The 17,500-nt window shown below is 41.7% G+C and overlaps 1 protein-coding gene across 5 annotated transcripts in view; it reads left to right on the top strand.

Moving 5' to 3' along the window:
• The window catches only part of LOC143285032 (beta-1,3-galactosyltransferase 1-like), a 151,453-nt gene extending 144,862 nt beyond the window's left edge, over positions 1–6,591 (top strand). For all 5 annotated transcript variants that reach the window (XM_076592207.1, XM_076592208.1, XM_076592210.1 and 2 more), the window contains one exon: positions 3,564–6,591. In XM_076592207.1, the coding sequence (XP_076448322.1) occupies positions 3,663–4,886 (1,224 nt within the window). In that variant the 5' untranslated portion in view covers positions 3,564–3,662 and the 3' untranslated portion in view covers positions 4,887–6,591. The remainder of the gene's footprint in view (positions 1–3,563) is intronic.
• The last annotated feature ends 10,909 nt before the right edge of the window (positions 6,592–17,500 follow it).

The following is a 17,500-nucleotide window of genomic DNA, read 5'->3' as shown; positions in this document are numbered from 1 at the left end:
TATCGTCACAACTGAAACCCCCTGAACCTCCAATTATCGTCACAACTGAAACCCCCTGAACCTCCAATTATCGTCAGAACTGAAACCCCCTGAACCTCCAATTATTGTCAGAACTGGGTATGTCCCATTTTTGTATCCTAAATTCCATACATATATATATATACGTGTGCGTATGTGTTTGGGTAGCTGTTAGATACACATGTATTGTTAAAATGTATGTACGCAGTGTGTGTGTGTGTGTGTGTGTGTGTGTGTGTGGTCATATTTTGGTGTGTGTATGTAACATAGATGTAATGGTTTATGTTAACAAAGCGTTTTTGTAAAGCACCTAGAGCAGATTTCTGGATAGTGTGCTATATAAGTATCCATTATTATTATTATTATTATAGAGAGAGAGAGAGAGAGAGAGAGAGAAACACACATGTTCGCGTGTTTTGCAATGGAGGCATAATCATGAGAAATAGGCACAGAACGACGCGAAATGACCCATGTCAATGAACCCGGACCGAAACTTGTCGTCTGAAGGTGCCATTTTTTTGGGGGGGTGGGGGTGGGGGTGGGGGTGGAGGTTACATATTCATGGTCTGCGGGACCGAAAACGGAAAGAGCAAAATGGCAGCACGGTAGTTTTGTGACTGAATCGGCATTTAAAAATTGACGGTAGAATAACGTATAGAGTCGAGTCGAAAACCACTGAAAATAGGTAACATCATATACTTATGGTGATACCGTTTCATCTATGCGCAAAAATCGCCGGTAAAATATGTCCCTGAATTTAGGACGCTAAAACAGGACGTTGGACACACACACACACACACACCCTCTCTCTCTCTCTCTCTCTCTCTCTCTCTTTCACTCTCTCTTTCACATTTTATTAATATATTTCCTAGAACTGAGTTCACCAATTGTTCATGATATATGGATTACGTTAATCTAAAAACACAACAACAACAAAAAAAACAAACAAACAAATAAACAGAAACAAAGCAAAGCAAAACAACAACAACAACAGTCAACTCTTTCTTAACTGAGCAGATGTAGACGTTGACAAACTGGTTCCACCCACAGACTTGCCGCTCTGTGAGTAAACGGATATATCAACATGTTGGGCGTTGACGCCAACGGAACCGGATTTTGTCTGGGCGATACCAGTGAACACAATTAACGAAAGCCCCCCCTCCCTCTACCCCCCACACCCCCTTCGTTGTTTTTTCTTTTGTGAAACGGGGAGGGGGGGGGGAGGAGGTGTGAGCAAGATGTTTCTTGTTGTTGTCCCGTTTGTAGCGTCAATTGTCGTGTGTTGCGACACGTTCTTGATTAAAAGCTATTCCATCCGAGCTTACACGGGTACGTTTTTTTCTTTTCAATACAGTCTTCATTATTACGTCGGCGATGATTCGGACTTATTATCTGAATTGAGTGCAGTGCGACGGGTGCAATAGCCGAGTGGTTAAAGCGTTGGACTGTCAATCTGAGGGTCCCGGGTTCGAATCGCGGTGACGGCGCCTGGTGGGTAAAGGGTGGAGATTTTTCCGATCTCCCATGTCAACATATGTGTAGACCTGCTAGTGCCTGAATCCCCTTCGTGTGTAAACGCATGCAGAAGATCAAATACGCACGTTAAAGATCCTGTAATCCATGTCAGCGTTCGGTGGGTTATGGAAACAAGAACATACCCAGCATGCACACCCCCAAAAGCGGAGTATGGCTGCCTACATGGCGGGGTAAAAACGGTCACTCGTGTACATGCGAGTGAACGTGGGAGTTGCAGCCCACGAACGCAGAAGAAGAAGAAGAAGAGTGCAGTGCGGTGCAGTGCAGTGCAATTCAGCAGAATTTCACGCTGTTTCCTTATCTTGAATGGGCCAGTAGAAGATTTCATCTGTTTTCGTTTCTCTGTATTCCCCCCCCCCCCCCCCTCCACCCACACCTCTCTCCGAGTCGTTTTTACGTCACTTTTTTTGACAGATGTACAGCATATGTTTTCTTCGTGTAAGTACCACGGTTCTGTGTGACCCAAATTCGGGGTTGCAGTGATAAGGGATACTTTCTTCAGAAAGGCACAGGCTTGTGGATAAAGATTCAGAATGGTTCGTTGAATGCGAGGACAAAGGCTTGAAATGTAAAATGCACATGAGACACAGACACACGCACACACACATACATACACGCACAGACGCGCATACTCACACAGATATACGCACGCACGTGCGTACATACTCTCAATAACGGCACATATACACACAGACATACACACACACGCACGTACGTACACTTACACACACACACACACACACACACACACATACACACACACATACTCTCTCTCTCCCCTCTCTCTTTCTTTCACATTTTTATTAATATATTTCCTCTTCAGTTCCCTTCGGAATGTATAGTGTGACTTTTGCTTCTGGACACACACACACACACACACACACACACACACTGAGCTGAGGTGTTTCCTGTTACTATAAAGATGCTTATCTTAGTGATGTATTTGATGGGGTTTTTTTTTACTTGAATGGATGTTTTTTATGCCTGTAATAGATTCTCCAATGCCTTATTTGTTAAAAAAAAAAAAAAGAAAAAAAAGGTAGTGTGTTTTACGTATCAGTATTAATTTATACTGATTCCATCACTATATTTATTGGACACATTGTGCATGTGTATATACAATGAGTGTGCGTGGGTGCTGGCGTGCGAGCGCGTATGCGCGTGCGCAAGTGCGTGCATGTGTTCTAAGTTGTGGAAAGTTGTTTTTTTTTGTTTTTTTTTATCGGACGTGTTTTGCTATGATTGAGTTGATTGCTATGAATGCTAACTTGTGTGAAAACAACTGCTACTACTACTACAACGACGACGACAATGACTACAACTACTACTACCACCACCACACCTACCACAACTACTACCACTTCCATGACTATTACAGCAACAACCACTACGACGACGACGACGATGACGACAAACGACGACGATGACAACAACGATGACCGCTACAAATACTACTGATTGTGGGTGTGGAGGTGACGCTGGTGGTGGTAGATGACCGACTATTGTAGTTCATTCAGCTGTTTATTTTCTATTCTTTTATCTTATTTATTTATTTTTTACATTTTTTCATCAATTAATCATAGATGTAAAAATTCAGCCCTTTCCCTTTCTTTCCCCTCATCAGTACTTTTCGTAGATGCCTGTCTTTTTGTAATGCAGCCCATTGTTCTCAATGATTTGATTGTTTATAATCGTAGCCCCCCCCCCCCTCTCCCCCCCCACCGAAAAAAAACACCTCCCTTTTTTTCTTATTTATTTATCTATTTGTTTATTCATTTATCTATTTTATTTTCTATTTTATTTATTTATTCATTCTTTTTTTTCTTTTTTTCCTTTTTTTAAAAATTCTATTATTATTATTATTAATCTTATTTTGATTATCTTCTTATATATATATGATATATGATAATCTGAATGTATCAGACTTCACCACACTTGATTTCACTACTGAGATAACAAGAGTCATTCTGATTCTGATTCTGATTCTGACGCTGGTGGCGGTGTTGCAGATGAGGCAGCAGTGATGAGGGCGAGGATGAGGCCTCAGCTGCCCCACCCCAGCAGACGGACGTGGCTGTGCCTGACGTGCCCAGGGGTCGGTCTCTAGCATGTTTCCCCGGATCCCGCGCCTGCTGCGACTGGCCCTGCTCGTCGTCCTCCTCTCCCTCTCGCTCCTCTTCGTGCTCAGGGCAGGGGGAGACCAGCGCGGCCACCCCAACCACCACCACCACCCCTCCGACCTCCTCCGTCTCCGCCCCTCCCCGCTCCTGCAGGGCCACCCGCTGCTGGCGGCGTCCCGCCAGTCCCACACCGCGCCGCCCAAGGCGAGGGTACCCCCCAGCGTCTACCGCAACACGCATCACAACAGAACGGTGGTGGCAGCGTCCGCCGAGTCCAAGACCACGGCCCGGGACAGCCACGTGGTCAACCCGCACCCGTTCGCCTACCTCATCAACCCCCGCCACGCCTGCCGCGCGGAGCACGGGCGGCGCGTGGAGATGCTGGTGTACGTGCACTCGGCGCCCGCCAACTTCAAGAAGCGCATGAGCATCCGGCAGACGTGGGGGGAGCAGGACGTGCTGGCGGCCTTCAACGCCACGCTGGTGTTCATCATGGGCATGGTGCCCGACACGCAGCTCACCGACCTCGTGCACATGGAGAGCGAGCGCTTCGGCGACGTGGTGCAGGAGGACTTCCTCGACAGCTACCGCAACCTGACCTACAAGGCCATCGCCGGCCTCAAGTGGGCCGCCGGGTTCTGCCCGGGCGTCAGCTACATCCTCAAGACGGACGACGACATCCTGGTGAACATGCCCCGCGTGGTGCGGCACATCCAGCACGTGGTGCGGCCCCAGTACGGCACGCAGCGCCTCATTCTATGCAACCAGTGGGTGCGCATGAAAATCATCCGGGACACCAAGTCCAAGTGGTACATCCCGGAGAAGGACCTCAAGGGGGACTACTTCTCCCCGTACTGCTCGGGTTCGGCGTTCATCCTGAGCGGGGACATGGCCAGGCTGCTGTACGAGGCCTCGCTGGTGACGCCCTTCTTCTGGGTGGACGATTTCTACATCACGGGCGAGCTGGTGCAGCACCTGGGCATCAAGCACCGCAGCCTCAACAAGGCCTACTCCCTCAACCCGGCCGTGGCAGAGTCCAAGTACCACAACGACGCGTCCGGAGACCTCTTCTTTTTCCACCTCCATAAACTGCGGCTCATGTACAACCTGTGGAGGAACATGTCGGCGGTCATCGGCGGCCCGGCCACCACGGCGCGCGCTCTCGGTGTCACGCGCTCCAGATCCGTCCTTCCGGTCGCACGTGCCGCGTGAGACTGGGTTGAACGTGTGAATTTTTTTTTTTTTTTTTTTTTTTTTTTAAGTGTGTCCGGGTGTTTTTCTTGTGATGAAACGGGTTATGAAGGTTTTTGTCGAGGTTTTCCACAGTTTTTGTTTTTAATTGTTTTGTTTTGTATTTTTTTTGTTTTCGCTGACGCGAACGGTTTTTAATTGTACGCGTGCGTTTTACACATTTTCGTGTGTGTGTGTGTGTGTGTGTGTGTGTGTGTGTGTGTGTGTGTGTGTATGTCTGTGTCTGTGTTTGCGTACGTACGTGCGTGCGTGCGTGTGTGTGTGTGTGTGTGTTTGTGTGTGTGTGTGTGTGTGTGTGTGTACGTACGTGCGTGCGTGTGTGTGTGTGTGTGCGTACGTACGTGTGTGTGTGTGTGTGTGTGTGTGTGTGTGTGGGTGGGTGGATGTATCCGTGTGCGTGTATTTGCGTGTTGTGTGGTAGGGGTGGTTAGCTAGACACATGAACATGGCTTTCATTTTCGTTCTTCGGGTCTGACATGTTGCCGCAAATATTCCAGGGCACGTACGGACCCTGCGAGCCAACACTTAGCACGCACACACACAAACACTCATGTAAGAATAAACATATACACTCGCATGCCATCAATAATTCATCCCTAATTACACCCTGCCCTCTACCCTCACACACACACACACACACACACACACAAGTACGCACCCACATCCACCCTCGTACACACACACACACACACACACACACACACACACACACACATACTCACACACACACACACTCATCCGCCCACGTATTCCCAGACACACACACACACACACACACACACACACACACGCACACACAAGTACGCACGCACATCCGCCCACGTATTCAGACATCGTGATATTTCCTGTAGTGCATTTGTGTGTGTGTGTGTGTGTGTGTGTGTGTGTGTGTGTGTGTGCTGTGCGTGTGTATGTGCGTGCGTGCGTGCGTACGCACGCGCATACATACACACATGCATACCTATACAATTATCTATTCATATAGACAGATGGCAGAGTATACAGGGCTCGCTGTGGTAACTAGTCAGGGTCGGTTTTCTTTTTCTTATAATTATGATTATCACATAACTGTGTTATGTCAGTGAGAGAAATCAAGCGTGGTGAAATCTGTGATATATTTAGATTACAAGCGGAACAGTAAAATTTGGCGTATAACACATATGACGAAAAAACGCAAACAACTGGCCCATAAGCTAAGCAGCAAGTCCAATTAAAAAAACAACAACAACAACAACATCACCACTATCACACACACACACACACACACACACACACACACACACACACACACACACACTATTGTTTTAATTATTATTACACTATTACCATTATCATGATCAGTAGTAGTAATAGTAGTCGTAGCTGTATTTGTAGCAGTAGTGTTGTTTTCCGTTGTTTTTTTGTTGGGGTTTTTTTATCATTTTTTTTAAAGGAAACACTGAGATTGCATAGCAAAGAGTTTGGCTAATGGTGGCGGGATGGGCGATGACATCATGTGCTAAAAATAACTTTCGCTGCTTCGCACTGTGCCTTGGAAGCTGCAGTCGAAATGCTAACGAGACCGTTCCACTTTTTTTTCTTCTTTTTATTTTGTTTTGTTTTACTTTATTTATTTATTTTTGTTTGTTTGTTTTGTTATGGTTTGTTTCGTTTTGTTCCGTTTTGATTTTTTTTTCTTTTTTTAGGGGGGGTGGGGAGTGCGGTGGCGGGACTGGGTGGGGGGTGAATGAGGGTGGTGGGGGATTTGATGGGAGATGGCAGGTGTTTGTTAATTTACTCTTTTGTTATTAATCTTTTGTTATGTATTCAGAACAATGCCTATGTACTTTTCATTGTTCTGATTAAATAATAAGTAAACGAGTTTTGAGAGATCGCCGTCATACACCAAAAAAAAGAAAAAAAAAAAAAAAAAAAAAAAAAAAAAAAAAAAAGAAGAAAAGTTGTTTGAAACACAACATTCCTAACAATTCTATTTATTTATTTAAATTCTTTCGTTATTGATTGATTGATATTTGTGTCTATCTTTCTTTTCTTTTTTTTATCTATGTATTTACCTATTCAGTTAGTTAGTTCTGTCTCCTGATGGCCAAAATATATTGCTGACACATTACTGACTCCAAAACCACCCCAACCCCGCCTCCCACTCCCTCTCCCCCGCCGCCTGACCCCGCCCCTTACTTACCTGTAGACAAACCACCCTCACACCTGGCTTACGCACAGGTAACTTTCACTATGTTCTGTCTACAGGGTATTTCATAATAACGACATAGAGGACGTCAGATATTTTTTGTGAAGAGTACAACGTGGTTGTCTCTGTGCGTGTTTATCAATGAAGAGTGTGTGTGTGTGTGTGTGTGTGTGTGTGTGTGTGTCTGTCTGTCTGTCTGTCTGTGTGTTTGAGCGCGCGCGCACGTGTGTGAGTGTGTGTGTTATAGCAAGGATGTATTCCTGATAATGAAACTGTCTGTTTAAGAATATCCATCATGCTATTTCACCGTGTTTTGTTTTTCAATGACGGTTGTGTCAGATTTCAATTAAGTATGATGGCATTTGCTTTCAAAGAGCGATCTTATACTTCACTGTATAGTAATTGTACTAATCACCTATATGTGGATGCACATGCATACATCTATAGGCACGGGCTCATTAACCTATTCAATCAACACGAACAAACCCTATTGGTGAAACACATGCGTACGTGTACAAAAAGATACTGGCTTAAACAATCACATGAATGTGGGCAACACACACACACACACACACACACACACACACACACACACACAGTCGCGCGCGTGCGAACGCGGGCAGACATAACAGAGAGAGAGAGAGAGGGGGTGGAAATAACAATGAGTAATAATGATGTTAATTATTCTGCAATGCAGCCTGGTTGCTTTTATGAAACATCTGCCAGTTCTCAGTCAAACTTTGCACCTTATATTGAGCCAGTATTTCTGACCCATTTGATTCAATACACTTCAATGGGTGTTTCTTCTGAGTAAACGAAGTAGGGGGTGTAACTTCACGCAAAGCAGTTTATGGAGTATGGATTGTCGTTCCCTGATCTCGAACTGAATGATGCCGATGTCGAAAGTTGAACAAAGGAGTAAGCTCGTTTCTCGAAGTTCATCGCCATTTCCCAATGGGAAAATATCAAATTGAAAGGTCCAGTATAATTGAATGTTTCGGATAAATTGCTGCAGAATCAGAAAAAAAAAAAATCAAAATCGATATTATATCGAGCGACCGTTTGGATGTGCACTTCAAGGTAAGGTTCTGGCACACAAAAACGAAACAAAAAGAAAGAAAAAAAAAAGTCGTTGCTTTTTGCATGATTTTGGTATAAACGTTAAACATTAACTAATTTACTAAGTTGCTGTTATAATTTTGGGCATCAGCTGAAATAACATATTATTCCTTATGTTGTAAAACTGTGTTCCAATTTAAGCGAAATAGCTTATTCGGGAAAACATTAATGAGCAATTCCCTGATTGCTTAAGAAGCATTTATCCCATAAGCAGAAACGTTTATATGTATACTTCTGAATAACTTGTAACATTTATATTGGACGGATTAAAGTCGTTAAAAAACGAAATTATGGCCACAAACATGGTGAAAATATGAAAACATGAAAAATAATACTTAAGAAATCTCAGAATAGAATTAAACTGTATGCATACTCAAGTTGTGCCCATAGTTTCACATCATTGTGATAGACAGGCCGTGAGATATTTGGGAAACAGTCTGTACAAATGGCCAAAATGGCGTTTTGAGAAAATCAGACTACAAAAAATTCATTATGATTGCATACGAATTTGATAAATCACATACCACTTATTTATTCCATTGTTTGCTGGCTTTCTTCCACAGTTGTAAGACTCGCCTTTCTATTCATGTTCCTCAGTCGGGTAATACTTCATTCTTTCACCCTCTCATGTTTTGCAGAATTGTGGGTTGCTTGGCGACAAGGTGATATTTGCATCACTGCATTTGCCTGTACTTTTCACACACACCCCCCAAACCCCCAGCCCCCGCCCCCCATCTAAACAAAGCACTGCTTTGTCACAGACTTAAGGCTCCATTGCAAATGAAATTAAAATGCCCAGTCTGCCAGAATTCCTATCATTGTACGCTATTGTTGCGTCTGCAACTGCCAGGTTCAATCTTTCGCGGCCTACAAATTTTGTTTTTAGGACTTCTCTCCCTGACGAGGTTGTGGAAATTTTCATTTGTGTTATGGCACCTTTGCAGCAATCTGGTGGGGGTGTTGGGTTGGGGTTTTTTTGGGTTTTTTTGTTGGTTTTTTTTTGGTTGTTTTTTTTGGGGGGATGGGGGGGGGGGGTTGGTTGGTGTGTGTGTGTGTGTGTGTGTGTGTGTGTGTGTGTGTGAAAAAACAACAACACAACAATAACAACAACAAAAAATAAACAAACCAACTTCTTCTTCTTCTTCTGCGTTCGTGGGCCGGAACTCCCACGTTCACTCGCATGCACACGAGTGGGTTTTTACGTGTATGACCGTTTTTACCCCGCCATGTAGCAGCCATACTCCGCTTTCGGGGCTGTGCATGCTTGGTATGTTCTTGTTTCCATAACCCACCGAACGCTGACATGGATTACAGGATCTTTAACGTGCTTATTTGATCTTCTGCATGCGTTTACACACGAAGGGGGTTCAGGCACTAGCAGGTCTGCACATATGTTGACCTGGGAGATCGGAAAAATCTCCCTTTATCCACCAGGCGCCGTCACCGTGATTCGAACCCGGGACCCTTAGATTGAAAGTCCAACGCTTTAACCACTCGGCTATTGCGCCCGTCAAACAAACCAACAAAACACACTTACTGTGGCTTTCCAGGTACACTCAAACGGAACCGTTGCTGTCTGAGCCTTTCGTTCTTCTTTCACTGACTCGAACCCACCGGGTATTTTCACGCAATTTTCAGGACAAAAAGGTTGTTTTCCACAAACTGAACAAAGAGCCCGCAAAACAAAATCCTTACAGTTCACCATCCTTGTTGAATTCCATACACAATAGTCTAAGTATTTCACTGAACACACATGGTTTGACTGCAGCAGACGACACTAACAGTTGACGCAGACGGCCTAGCTTCGTCTAAACGTTCTCTTGAACTGTCACTCATTTTGCCAGTTTTGGGTACAATGCTGTACTACTCCCCCCCTCCCCTATTTTCTGTGATGGCATACGGTTTTTGGACTTGTAAGATGTGTTTCTTTTGCCATTACTGCTAACAAAGAATTAACTTTGTGATAAAAAACAAAAAACGACTCGACTGAAAACAAAACATGTCACACGTGCACTCGGTTCCCTACACTCGTTTCACAGCGAGTCAAAGACTGTTTCAAAAGGCATCCCCTGATTGGTTGATAACCAGGCCACTACACCACAAGACTAAAACACAAACAACCAATGAAAAGCTTCTTTTTATACCTCTTTGGCTCCGTAAGCAAGTAGCAAACGGGGGAGAGGGGGGGGGGGGTACTTTAATATCCGACTCTAAATTTTGTCCCTAAGTTTCGTAGAAGCTGATGTATGATTATTTAAATTTTAGGCATAATTAATAGGCTGTAATCTGTAAATTTACACACACACACACACACACACACACACACGCACACACACACACCTCCCTCAGAAACTTTTTAAAAGTATTTGTAAGACCAAACAGTTAAATATAGTAATATAATGAGACCAGTAAAGGGTTTTCGAAAATAAATCACGTTTTATCTCGAATCAGACCAAAAAGCGATTTATTTTATTTTTACGTTTTTCAGTTGATACATGGAGGCGGGAGATGATGCCAAAGCCTCTTCTTTGTTTTTTTTTTGTTTTTTTGTTTTTTTTTCGAGAAGATATTCATAGATATGCAAACGCCCCCTTCTAAGAAGGGACACAATTCGTAGAACCTCTGTTTGTTTGTTTTTAATCTCCCCTTTCTTGTTGAGATTACACCACCACCACCACCACCCCCCTCCGCCCCCCCCCCCCTCACACACACACACACACACACACACACAGACTAAATTTGAAGAGTTGTGGGCGTATTTTATTGTATACCATTCCATACAAAATTACTGTTATCACGTAATATGTTCTACTCAGTTTGGTTGTTGATGATTTGAATTGCCACTCTTCTTATTTTATTTTATTACCTTTTTCATGAAACATCTCAATACTCAGCCTTAGCGACGATATTGACTCGGTCTTTTAGAATCTTTAACAACAACAACAACAACAACAATAACAAGAATGCACAAGTTGATGCTCTTGTCGAAAGCCACAATCCTGAAATATTTAGGTTTTCGTGAAATGTTTATAATTCAAGGGAGAAGTGGACAACAGGTATGCTCAGTTTATTGTGCGGTTCATGATGTGTGTGTGTGTGTGTGTGTGTGTAGCACAATGACCCTGTTGCTATGACGTAACGACAGGATACCATAATCCACAATGGTCAATTATACTATTACGTCTACCCATGATGTCATTATTGTTGTTGATGATGTAGTTTTATGACATGTTTACTTCTTTCTTTTTTTAAAGACTGGATCGAAGTCGTCATCTTCATTTATTTGTAATATATTGGTAGAAGTTTTCTCTCGGATAGAGATGAAGATGCTGTGCGAGGTTCTTGTAAAAGTGGAAACTTACTTTAGTAAAATGGCAAGATGCAAAACATTCTTGTGAACAGAACAGACAGAGGAAGCCTGTTCATCATATCGACTTGTTCATGTATTTGCATGTCTGTTTGTTGTGGTGTGATTTCAACACAGGGAGATAACAGGAGATTTAGAAATAGAAGTTAACGAAAAAAAAAAAAAAGAAGAATATTGACATTCCAATAAAACAGACATTTATTACTCGTTTCTTGTTTGTTGTGTGTTTTCACATTTCAGGGATATGTGTGTGCAAAGGACAATACAGACAGAAAACAGGCGAAAAACAAACAAACAAAACAACAACAAAACCAATAAAGAAACACACACAAAAATGAACAACAAATCAAATGAATTATGAAAGAAAGAAAGCAGTTTGGAAACTAAGCCAGTCCAACCACTTAAAAAAACAAGAGAGGCAAGGCCTTCAAGACTCACTTGTGATACACTTAAAAAAAATCTAATCGTTAAAATGTGTTCTTTATTTGTTATTATAAAGCTTCGGGTTAAAAGAAAAAGAAGAAGGAAAAAAAAAGTCCTAACGGCAGGTTCGAATCCCGTGTGTTCGGGTGAGAAGAAACTGTCTTACCCATTACACTATCGGAGCTGCTTAGCTGACGTGCAAAAATATAACATTTAAACACGCTTTTTTAAAGGGCGATAAATCGATTGTGGTATTCGCAGTGAGAACGCTGTTTAAATCATATTATTCTGGTGTATCTAGGGCATTCAAAAAAATCTTTAAGGGCAATTAAAAATTCTTTTTACGCCCGCGGTAGAGGAGACGTGACAATCGCCGCAATCACACTACAACATTTAGCCGTTTTTTCTGGATCTAGATGGATGTACAAGTTTAGTTACACCCGGTTGACACAGTCGATTCAATTTCTCTTTTATGTTCATTCTAGTTTTATAGTTTTAAAGTTGATGTGAAAATTGAGTATTGTGTTAAACTAACAGCATGTAGAGCCAAGTACAAGTACTTCTAAACGTCGTATGAAGTGAAAAGGACTTCGTTTTGAGAAAAGTCAAGACTGGAAATTTGTACGTTTCATCAATTAAAGGGTATTAACTCTCATGGTTTATTATTTTTAACTGTGAATTCCGACTGATTCTGTGGATATTTTTATGGCAGTTTGGGGCATAATCCAGTAAGTGATGAGGCGTTCACAAATCTTTCTTTGAATAAATATTTAACGGTCTCCTTCTCCAACTTTCCATCACATGTTATCGTGTATTGTCGATTGGATATAGGATTGAACGGGCAGATCAACAACTTGAAACAAAATGGCGTCGTTCGCGTTCGCGAAGAATATGAGCATGTGCTTTGAATATGTATAAATATGTGTACGCAATTGATTTTTGCCCATGACCTTCAGGGCTCAGCCAATAGATCTATAAAGTCCACTCGTCCTATTGATTTTAGTATTTTCCGAAAAAGACCACTTGGGCGAATGAACATAGTGAAAGCCCTGTACACTGAGAGTAAAACACACAAGCTTTTTATGTATTGAGTATAATTTCAAAATATAATGTTTAAGATGAGAAAGATCAGTTTAAAGCAAATTAAGCCCCCTAGCATTAATTACAGATTAATTTCACTTTTTTACTATCTGCAGCAAAGACATGCACCAGAAATATAACTTCCATGCTTAGCAAAAGAAGTTCCTGTTTGAACAAAAAAATGATGAAAATGACTGCTCTTGTTGTTGTGTCAGAATATCAGATCAAAGTGCCAAGTTTAGAGAATAAAAAAAATATATAGATATAACAGTAAATTCAGTTTGCGTATAATTTGGCTTCTTTTTTTTTCTTTTTTCTTTTTTGTGCCCATCCCAGAGGTGCAATATTGTTTTAAACAAGATGACTGGAAAGAACTGAATTTTTCCTATTTTTATGCCAACTTTGGTGTCAACTGACAAAGTATTTGCAGAGAAAATGGCAATGTTAAAGTTTACCACGGACACACACACACACACACACACACACACACAGAGAGAGACAATCGAACACCGGGTTAAAACATAGACTCACTTTGTTTACATAAGTGAGTCAAAAATTATCATTATTCTTTTTTAAGTGTTGCTTTTTTTTCTTCTTCTTTCTTCTTTCCGTTACACGACACAACAGCGACTTGCCGATGACTCTGTCGTGGTTCATGCATGCTGGGTATTTTCTTGTCTCCATAACACATCGAACTCTTGACATAGGTTACAGGATCTTTAACGTGCGTATTTGATCTTCTGCGCGCGTATACACACGAAGGGGGTTCAGGCACTAGCAGGTCTGCACATATGTTGACCTGGGAGATCGGAAAAATCTCTACCTTTTACCCACCAGGCGCCATTAACCGAGATTCGAACCCGGGACCCTCAGATTGAAAGCCCAACGCTTACACCACTCGGCTATTAATTCTTTCCTTCTGCACTATCTTCTTTGCTTCCATCTTCATCTTTGCTCTCTTTTTCCCTGTAAACAGTCAAGCAGCATCAATACAGAGCTGACCTGACAACCTTAAACGGTTCATTAGACAGCTGAAAAACAAATACCGCAACAACAACAACAACACCAACAACAAAACGGTTATGACAGAACACTCGTCAGAGTTGTGGTTCTACATTTATGCATGAACGTGTGTGTGTGTGTGCGTGTGCGTGTGTGTGTGTGTGTGCGCGCGCGCGCGTGTGTGTGTGTTTGTGTACGTGCGTGCGTGCATGCGTGTATGTCTGTGTGTGTTTGTACACATGTGTGTGGAAATAAAAGGGGTAGAAAATTAAATGGATACAGACAGATAGAGAGAGGGAGAGGCAGACAGACAGACAGACAGAGACAGATAGACAAACACAGACAGACGAAAAGACAGACAGACAGACAGACAAATGGGCAGAGACTGAGTCAGATCAGAACACCTTACAAACCATGCAGTAACATCTTTCAATCCACATTTATTTTTTATTCATTTTTTTTTCTCCCAAATAACAATTCTGCCAGGGTCCTCTGGAACTACGGGAACCGATTGGCGTTATGTAATTAATCAGTTAGGCGGTACAGCACAAAGAATAATCCGTCCTCTATTCCATATATGTATATATATATATATATACACCACGTACATACACAATTTGATCACGACAGCTATATCACACACAGCGTTATAGAAACTGGTCCTATTCTAATGTTCAGTCGAACATACAGATCAAGTGGAATGTCGGAGACCCCCCAAAAATCAGAGCTAATTCATTTACGGACATTGAAAAATAAACAAACCAACCCAAAACAAAAAAAACAACAAAGAAAAACGAACAACCAACCTATAAACAAAGTAATATGTTACTTTCTCTTTTGATTGATTTTTTTTAAAACATTTTTTATAGAGTTCTCGCAAGCAATCGAAGGGAAATAATTTACATCTAGAGATAACTGAAGCACAACATAGTTGCTTCCCATAATTCGATCTGCGGTTTCGTGTCTGGACTGGCAAATTATTTAAAGCTTGTTATTGGACGAGGATTTGAAATGAAATTTTGTAGAAATATCTTCTCCAACGTATATATATATATATATTTATATATTGTTTTGTTTTTTTCTTTTGTTTTCAATGTACTCAGACATAGCGTTCAACGATAGACATTCTTTTTGGAAAGATGTGGGTTTATTCATGAAAAAAAAAGAATGAAAAAAAAGAAGAAAATTCCATCAGCAGGTTAGTCAACCTTGTTATTACTGTTATCAATATTATTATTATTATTATTACCTTTATTGTTATTATTATTATTATTATCATATTTTAGGGGGAATATTCACATTTACTTGTTTCTGTTTCATATTCAACTCCATTAAAAAGCAGCAACATTACGCTTTCTGATGCTTGCTTGAGTCTGCTTCTTAGAGTGAGGTGGGTGGGTGGGTGGAGGAGGCGGAAGTGGAAGGGGACGTAACCAGGGTGTGAAAGCGAAAGGAGAAGGACGCAATGGGTGATAAAGAGCAAGGTCAGAGATCACAGTTCACATAAAAATGACAGTCACTCATTTGATGGGGCACACGCCGGGTGCTTCAATCACAATCACAACCTGGGAAGGAAAACAGGGATTCTGAGCGTTCCCAAATCTATGGTAGTTTAAACGCGTCAAAAGAATAGCAAAAAAAAACCCAACAAAAACAACAAACAAACAAAAAACAACAACAACAAACAAACAAAACACCACCAAACAAACACCTTTTTCTCTCATATATGTGTGTTTCAAACTAAATAATTCATTATCACGCACATGCACAAACATCACTGGTCCACTGCTCTTCACACACACACACACACACACACACACACACACGTGCACGCAGACAGGCAAGCACGCGCATATACAGACACACATTAGGAGAGACATCGCTTGCAAGCTGACAAAACCCAAATGGAAACTAAAGAACAAGAAGAATAACAATAATAGTAACGTGCAATGATTATTACATTAATAGTTATGATAATGATAACAATAACAATAGACCATATAGCAATATAAAAAAAAATTAGTGTTATAGTACTACCAAGAATACTAACAATAATAATAACAAATAAAGAAATAAATAAAGAATAACAATGACAATAATCATCGCCATCATGATAATACTAACTCATAAACATATTTATCATTATAACCACCTTTTGACGTTTAGAAACTACCATTATTTTGGCGCAACACGGTTGAAAACTCGTCGAAAGAAAACATTCCACCGGAGCCAGATTAAAAATAAATAAATAAATAAATAAATAAATAAAATTTAAAAAAAAAAGACACACGGAAGAACAAGGGAGTTAGTGGGGAGCGCGAGAAAGTAGTCAGGATGACAGATGGGAGCAAGGGTAGGGGTAAAGGGGGTGGGGGGGGGGGAGTGGGAGGGGTTCACAAAGAGGGGAAGGTGAGCGGGGGATGGCTTGTGTGTGTTGGGGGGAGGGGAGGGTGGTGCCGGGGGCAGGGGGGTAGGGGTGTGTGTGTGTGTGTGTGTGTGTGTGTGTGGCAATGATGATGAGCAGACATATTTCCAGCGGGGCATTGAAGATAGGATGAGTCCTCGACGAATCTAGTGCGAGAGCTGTACTACACTGCGGTCGCAGGACGTCTAATTTCGATTAGCATAATCGTCTGAAATGTAATTTTCGATTAGATAGATAGATAGATACATAGATAGATAGATAGATACATAGATCTATAGATAGATGAATTAATGAAGAAGTTTACAGCGTGATCAGCTAACCATATCGCAAATATACAGAACAAAATCTGTCAGAATGAAAACAACAAAAACAACAACATAAAACCCCAGAGCAAACAAACTTCGGCTGCTTAAAGAAAAGACAAAGTCCTCCTACATTGATCTCTGGTAAAGACACGGACCTCTTACATTGATCTCTGGTAAAGACACGGACCTCTTACATTGATCTCTGGTAAAGACACAGACCTCTTACATTGATCTCTGGTAAAGACACGGACCTCTTACATTGATCTCTGGTAAAGACACGGACCTCTTACATTGATCTCTGGTAAAGACACGGACATCTTACATTGATCTCTGGTAAAGACACGGACCTCTTACATTGATCTCTGGTAAAGACACAGACCTCTTACATTGATCTCTGGTAAAGACACGGACCTCTTACATTGATCTCTGGTAAAGACACAGACCTCTTACATTGATCTCTGGTAAAGACACGGACCTCTTACATTGATCTCTGGTAAAGACACGGACCTCTTACATTGATCTCTGGTAAAGACACAGACCTCTTACATTGATCTCTGGTCGAAGGAAGGACTGAAGAGGGAGGAAGGAAAAGAGGGATGTCACACTGTATCCCATTACCTGCCTCTACATTCCAATCACCTGAAAATACTTCAATAATGGATACGG

Source organism: Babylonia areolata, chromosome 8, assembly GCF_041734735.1.
Source record: "Babylonia areolata isolate BAREFJ2019XMU chromosome 8, ASM4173473v1, whole genome shotgun sequence".
NCBI classification, from domain to species: domain Eukaryota; kingdom Metazoa; phylum Mollusca; class Gastropoda; order Neogastropoda; family Buccinidae; genus Babylonia; species Babylonia areolata.
Note: the sequence above shows the minus strand (reverse complement) of the source record. Positions and strands in the feature narration are given on the sequence as shown.